At 43.2% G+C, this 8,037-nt stretch overlaps 1 protein-coding gene across 1 annotated transcript; it reads left to right on the top strand.

The window, feature by feature from the left end:
• Positions 1–1,614: 1,614 nt before the first annotated feature.
• On the top strand, positions 1,615–7,157 carry LOC308298371 (uncharacterized protein). Its single transcript, XM_080741959.1, has 4 exons — positions 1,615–1,831; positions 2,788–3,239; positions 3,701–3,926; positions 5,344–7,157. The coding sequence occupies exons 1-4, from the start codon at positions 1,726–1,728 to the stop codon at positions 5,742–5,744; spliced, it is 1,185 nt and encodes a 394-aa protein (XP_080598085.1). The 5' UTR covers positions 1,615–1,725; the 3' UTR covers positions 5,745–7,157.
• The last annotated feature ends 880 nt before the right edge of the window (positions 7,158–8,037 follow it).

Below are 8,037 nucleotides of genomic sequence, written 5' to 3'. Positions count from 1 at the left end.
GTTTCCTATAGCAACCTCACTAATAAAAAAATAAAATATTGAAAAAAAACATGGCACATAATTTTGCTTTTGAAAATAAATTACATGAAAGCATGAAAGAACCAAACGAAAGAGGGAAATAGAAGTAGAGAAGGAAAGGGGTTAGATGGAGTTAAATAATGTCAAGAATGGATCCGATTTATTTTGGAAAGAAAATATCTTACTTATATCATATCTTGGTTAGATTACCCTCTGGTAGGATATCTGAAACGATGAGGAATGAGATCCCTGACGTAGAAATCCTACTTAATTTTTGGACTTTATGACTAAAGCCCAATGGAATTGAAGACTCAAAAGATCAGTTCACTTTGTCTCTCAGATGCAATATAAAATGATATAAAAGGTTTACAGCGCTGTAACAGTCACACATCAGACATGTTGCTTCAGCGAGGCAAAAAGATGGACTGCCCTGCCCTCCCTCTCACAGTTCATTATGAATTTACTAAAACAAAACATCACTCTTTCTTCTCTGCAATGCTCGTTAAAAGCCAAGAACCTTATCTCCTTATCCTCCCTCATCCCCTATAGCAGCTGTGTCTCAGGGTCATGCAGCACATAACAGTCATCAAAATATAATAATATCTAATTCAGGGGTCTTCAACGTTTTCAGGCCAAGGACCCCTTAGTTGAGAGAGAGATGAAGCAGGGACCTCCACAACCTTTTCATAGATTCCATATACAGTAGTTTCATCGTTTGACAGCACAATCATGTTGGATTCATTTAAATTTGTGTTTTCAGATATTTAACCACTTGAGCCGTCATTACATAATAAACTTGACCTCTTTTACACTGTACTTAGTCTGCTCTTAGCTCTACCCCAAAGCTCTTTGCCGAAAATAGCCGATCTACAAGCTCACAACAAAAAAAGGAAGAAGCACAAGGAATAGATTTGAAAACTAGTCATCTAAATAAAACTAGTAAGATACCAAATAAATAATTGTAGTGGAGTAACAAGTACAATATGTGGCTCTGAGATGTAGTCGAACATAGGTGAAATATTCAAGTAAAGTAAAAGTACCTCAACATTTTACTCAAGTACAGTACTTGAGTAGATGCACCTAGTTACTTTCCAGCAGTGATCTGGAGTCTGTATGCACCCACCCACCTATTTTCTTGTTGATGTTTTTGTTGCACCTTGTTCAGCACTTTGGTCAGTTGTGGTTATTGTAAATGTGCTGATTTTGCTCTATGAATAAAGTTTGATTTGATTTGATTTGATGTGGTATCAGGGGCGTCACAAGGAAATGGGACTGAGCTACTAGGGCCTGCAAGGTGGGAGGGGGGGCGTTTAAAAGCCCCCTCCTCCCCCTATGAAGAACATTCATAGGGGGGGCCCACAGTGAATCCTTGTCCCCAGGGCCCATGCAGGATTAGGTGCGACACACCTGTGTGGTATGTGACTCTGTGAATGCTGGAGCAGAGGGGGAGAGTGGGTGGAGAGTGAGTGGAGAGTGAGTGGAGAGTGGGTGGAGAGTGGGTGGGTCCTGGTTAATGTCAGTGCTGTGTTGATCTGTGAGAGTTTAACCAGGAAGCGGAGCAGAGGACTCAGACTACAGCTCACTGACCTCAAGACCATAACCCGTCAGTAAAGTAAAGTCAGATCCCAAACGGTCAAACCGGGCCGCAAATGTCCACCATGAAAGTGAACCGAAGGAGATGAACTATTTGGGGTATTTAAAAGAGAGATGTCGTCCAACAGGTTTTCAGCTGCTGCGTCAGAGGAGGAGGAACAGCCACAGATCTACCAGCGAGCCATGCTGAAGCAGCTTGTGATAAAGTTACACAGAATAGGTGTGTTCATGTTTTTATGCTCCTCTACTCTTTCCTTTCAACTTCTGTAGAAAGCAGAAGTACAGAAACAGAAATGTTGTCCGTACCACTCTGTGGTGTAACGTAGTAATGCTTCCTCCCAGCACTAAATCATCTGTAGATTAACACTGTGTGTGTGTGTGTGTGTGTGTGTGTGTGTGTGTGTGTGTGTGTGTGTGTGTGTGTGTGTGTGTGTGTGCGTGTGTGCGTGCGTGCGTGCGTGCGTGCGTGCGTGCGTGAGAGAGAGAAAGAGAGAGAAAGAAAGAGAGACTTTTACTTTTAAAAACCCTTTTATTAAAAACTTTAAAATCTTACATTATACGGTATTCTTGTAAGTTACAAAAAAGCTAGAGTACGAGAAAAAGGTTACAGCAAAATGAAAACAACCTCTGGCTGGCCAGACTTTTACCTTCACACAAGACCAACACTAGTTCTACCACTGAACAGATGACATCATCACAGCACCACTGTTCAGCTAAAACATCCAGGCTTTTCATTGCTTTGTGAAATTTAAAATCAACCCAAGCCCTTGCCCTTACAAGTGATCTAACTGACTACATCTTGAGTGGGGGGCTCTCTCCATTCTGACATGTCGCCACTCCGACAGTGACTTCTTATTGTCGGACTTCCATAGAGGTTAAGGTTAGGGTTAGGGTAAGAGATAGGGTTAGTGTCTGTCGGAAAGGAGACATGTCGGAATGGAGAGATGTACCCATCTTGAGTCACTCCTCTTTCTATCTTGTTTTGCCTTGTAAGAGAGAGAGAGAGAGAGAGAGAGAGAGGAAAGAACGTTCCAACAGCCAATCTGTGCCTGGCATTTGCTGCTGCCGCACTAAATTATGAAAGAGGAATCAGTTGGTGATAGAACATAGCTTGTATATGTTATGTTATTTCAAAACGTTTTATGTGTTTTTCTCTCTCCTCATTCTCCATCCCAGATGTCTTTCCTGCCCAACTCAAACTTATCTACGGATATAGATATGTTATAAAAAGACCTCTCAAACATCACCAGAGAATTCACACGGGAGGAAATAAGCCCTACCAATGTGATCAATGCGGGATCAGGTTCGGCCAGAGCAGCAATCTCAAAATTCACCAGAGGATTCATTCCGGGGAGAAGCCCTACACCTGTGATCAATGCGGGACCAGGTTCAACCAGTGGGGCAATCTCAAAGCTCACCTGAGGATTCATACGGGAGAGAAGCCCTACACCTGTGACCAATGTGGGATAAGCTTCAGCCATGGCAATACTCTAAGAAAACACCAGAGAATTCATACAGGAGAGAGACCCTACCACTGTGACCTGTGTGGGATAAACTTCAGCATTGACGGCGACCTAAAAAAACACCAGAGAATTCACAGAGGAGAGAAGCCCTACATCTGTGACCAGGCACGTGCACACATAGACATCAAAGGGGGCTTGAGCCCCTGCCCTTTTACCTGTCTGTAAAAAAGTGCCCTATCCAGACCATGAATGCAGTTTTTACTGTGGTGAAAGAAAAGCAAATGTCCTCTTGCCATGCCATACCTGAAGGCAGCATTCAAGAAAATTGCCTTGTCAAAACTCTCCTGAACTTGAATGCAGCGTCTTATGTTGAAATAAACTCATCACTCTGTGTAGAAATCCATGCCGTAACGCCACATCTCCAGTATTGACTTGATTATATGCTTAGTTCACTGTAGTGTCAAGCACCGAAAATAGACGACCTCCAAGCTCAGAACGTGTCGCAAGCGCGACGCGTTGTGGGCTTGGAGGTCTGCTATTTTCGATATTTTCACCAAAAGGCCCTTTTAGAAATGTCAGCCCCTGCCTCTCTAACATTCTCTTACACGTTCCCTGTCTGTGACCAGTGTGGGAGCAGGTTCCGCCAGAGAGAACATCTCAAAAGTCACCAGAGAATGCACAGAGGAGAGAGGCCCTACGCCTGTGAGCGGTGTGGGAAAAGGTTCAGCAGCAGCACCAGTCTCAAACGTCACGAGGGAACCCACAGAGGAGAACGGCCCTACACCTGCGACCAGTGTGGGAAAAGTTTCAGCCAGATAGGTCATCTAAGAGAGCACCGGAGAACTCATACAGGTAGGGGTGTAACGGTATAGTAAAGGGCTTTGCACACAGGCCTGTTGTGTTTATTCCGTTTGCTGGATGATTTAAAACGCGCATTGGATTTGGTGTGCAATACTGTGGCGGAATCAGCACTGCGGATCCGAAAAGGAGTCATAAAAGGAGTCAATGACTATCTACAGTACCGCATACGAAAAGACGCACTGCCGCCCGCAGCCACTTGTCGCACGGCGAATTCGGAGCAGGTGTGCATGCGGTCATAGAGAATCATTGGTTTCTTTAAAAAAAAATATGAAATTGACAGTTTTTTCCGTGCGAAAAATCGCGCCTGTCTGCAAAGCCCTTAACCGAATCGAAAAACCGTTTTTAATTTGCAATGAAATCTACTATATCGATATGCAAAAGCAAATATCGTACTGTTTGGCTCTGTATATCGTATCGTATCGTTTTACAATACAAATAATCGATTGTATGGAAACTAAGTATTTGTGCCTTGTATTTTGCAATTTTAAGAGGGAAAATGAAAAAGAGGGGTCTAATTACTTTTCCATTCTAGTTACTCTTGGTCTGTCGATAAATGTGTGTAATCTCTGTGTTCATGTCAAGGTGCAGGTTTGTCCATGTATTTGCAAAAGAATCACAGTGTTTACTTATTTATATCCATAGTAATATATTTTTCCCCTAAAAACCTGCTCTATTGACATGTTTCACACAGATTTAATGTCTTTGCTAAATAGTCACTATATCGATTTAAAATCTTTGAATCAAATCGAATCGTATCGTATCGCCATGAATGAACCAATATTGTCCATGTATCGTATCGTCATTCGTCAACCATGTATCGTGATGCATAATCGAGCGATATGGGAAAATACAATATCTCAATATTTTCCCAAGCTGTATCATGATACACGATCTTACCACGATTCTTTTTCATGTTGTTTTTTATGGTTATTTTTCAAGTTACTTGGTACAACCACCTACAGTACACGCCACGGTAAGAAAAACTAAAAGAAAAAGGAGTAACAGACCACATTGAGGACCAGTGGTCCTCAATGTGGGGTCCAGGGACTCTCTGGGTCCCCTTTGGGAGGTCTAAATTGATCCTCACAAGTATGTAACTCTGACAGTATACAAATGAAACCAAATGGACCCTTACGGATCCATTTGGTTTCATTTGTATACTGTCAGAGTTAAGGGGAGACCTTGACATTTTATAGTTTGTGAAAAACTGATTTAGACAAAAATGCAGCTTTAAATGAATTCTGCAATGAATCTCTATTAACAATTCAACAGGATTTTGAATTGGCTCCCTCATTGTATCACGATATATACGATATCTCTGAAAAGGAATATCGTGGAGACATTGTATCGTCTCAACGATATTTATCACCATATCGCCCACCCCTAATTGTTACACCCCTACATACAGGAGAGAAGCCCTACACCTGCGACCACTGTGGGAAAGGGTTCAGCCACGAGACCACTCTCAAACATCACCTGTTAACTCATACGGGAGAGAGACCCCACATCTGTGACCAGTGTGGGATAGGCTTCACCCAGAGAACTCATCTAGTCCAGCACCAGAGAATTCACAGAGGAGAGAAACCCTACGCCTGTGACCAGTGTGGGAAGCGGTTCATCCAGAACTGTCATCGCAAACGCCACGAGAGAACCCATAGTGGAGAGATTATTAAGCCCTACCACTGTGACCAGTGTGAGAGACGGTTCTGCCATAGCAGTAGTCTCATACGTCACAAGAGAATAACTCATAGAGGAGAGAAGACCTACCATACACAACTGGAGATTTTGAGTAACGGAAAATCTCTGTAAAGTCTTGCCTCAAACAACATTGTAAGATATCTGGGTAATGTACTGTGCACTTACTGATACAACGCGCACGCACGCACGCACGCACGCACGCACGCACGCACGCACGCACGCACGCACGCCACACACACACACACACACACACACACACACACACACACACACACACACACACATTCTATGAACATTCTATAGGCTACCACCCAAAGTAGTCACTTAAATACCTTTTTCTTTTTTCTGGAATATTTTCATTTTTCAATACTTTTACTCCACTATATCGCAGAGGCAATAATTGTACTTGGGGTGGAAACCTCGTATCTCCTAGTTTCAAATGTCTATGTTTTTTCGTAAAGTAAGGCCCTGCTTCATCATACAAGACTGTCACACAAGACTAGTGAAAATAGCAGATCTACAAGCACACAACGCCTCGCTACTGCGAGGCGGTTTGGACATACAAGGTTTCTACCCGACAACGACGATATGGTAAGACGGAATTAATTTCCTAGTGGATTCCTCGCAACTCGCATCAGTGCAACCAGACTTGCAATTTCCCCGTATTGCACCTTTCTAGTCATAGTTGTCAATATTGTTGTTGCTGTGCATGTCTCTCTCTCTCTCTCTCTCTCTCTCTCTCTCTCTCTCTCTCTCTCTCTCTCTCTCTCTCTCTCTCTCTCAACCCAACCATGAACCGGTCAAGGCAGATGGCTGCATGTCCACCTAGAGCCAGGTTCTGTTCCTGTTGAAGGGGAGTTTGTTGTTTTTTCCCTTTGCTTCCGTTCCATCGCCAGGCGCTTGCTCATGGATGAGTTGTTGTTGTTGGGTCTCTGAAGAGCAATGGTTTTTGGGGCACCCCCCTGTCCTGACGGATAAAAGGGCAGGGGCTCAAGCCCCCATTGATGTCTATATGTGTGCACGTGCCTGTCCAGATCCCTTACCACCTTCCACTCCCAATTAAAATTGGCACATGCTGCTCTGACAACTAATGTTTGTTTACTACTGTGTTGCTTATTGAAGTCATTTTTACATTTTGTTTTACAGTTTTACAGTACTGTCAGAATGGCCTGTTAGAATGATTAACCTACTTCCCTGCGAGCAAAAAGGGCTGTTATGATTATAAATATAATTGTATAGGCCTTAATATAGGGCAGGCATATCATTGAAATTGTATTATTGTTTACTTTAAATAACAGCCACAATAATGAATTGGAACGTCAAACATTAATTGGGTATCCTTATTGATCTCAAACAGCAATCAAAAGGCAATCATTTAGTACAAAACAAAACAAGCATTCTTATTAACTGTGCCACTGCGAATTACTGAAGAGTATTATGGACTGTGCTCAAATGATCTGCGGTTTATATGAATCTACTGTATGGACCCCTCTCTGTCGCTGTCCTTGTCTCTCTCTCTCTCTCTCTCTCTCTCTCTCTCTCTCTCTCTCTCTCTCTCTTTCACAAGGTCTGTGTGTAGGCACACACAGCTACAGAAAATGTAACTGTAACATTGATAGATGAGTTGACATGAAATAAAAATACATCACAAAATGGCCATGGCTGTTACATGTTGGTGCGACTGCACGTGCACACGCACGCACGTACGCACGCACGCACGCACGCACGCACGCACGCACGCACGCACGCACACACACACGCACACACACACACACACACACACACACACACTTCTGTGTCTTCCAACTTCTTATTGGAATTCACACACTGAAACCATATTGCACCATAGAGTACCTGCTTGCGCTGCGAGGCGTTGTGAGCTTGTAGATTTGCTATTTTCGGCAAAGAGCTTTGGAGGGGGAAAAGAGCAGACTAAGTACAGAGTTAAAGGTCAAGTTTATTAATTATGGATGGTTCAAGTGGTTACATATCTGAAAACACACATTAACATGAATCCTAAATACACTCATGATTGTGCTGTCAAACAATGAAACTATATCTATGAACAGGTGGTGGGGGTCCCTGCTCCATCTCTCTCTCTCAACTAAGGAGTCCTGAAAACATTGAAGACCCCTGTCATATGGCATGTTGGAACCATAGTGAAAAGCCATGAGCGCATCCTGAAATGACTAACCTCCTGCTATTCCTAGTTTCCTACTTCTTGGTTGTTAGCCCTGTCCCTTTAAGACAGAAAGAGCCGTGAGATTCAGATACCGCAGTGCTTAAATTTGACATGCACTCCGACTAAACTGTATTGTACAGTAGAGTTGTATAATACCGTGTACCAGGCATTAGACATCCGTCATCGCTCACCGTGACGCGAGGCTGACCTGCCAGGTGGTGC

This window comes from Nannobrachium achirus (assembly GCF_963921795.1).
Source record: "Nannobrachium achirus genome assembly, chromosome: 14".
NCBI classification, from domain to species: domain Eukaryota; kingdom Metazoa; phylum Chordata; class Actinopteri; order Myctophiformes; family Myctophidae; genus Nannobrachium; species Nannobrachium achirus.
This window is presented reverse-complemented; position numbering and strand designations above follow the sequence as displayed.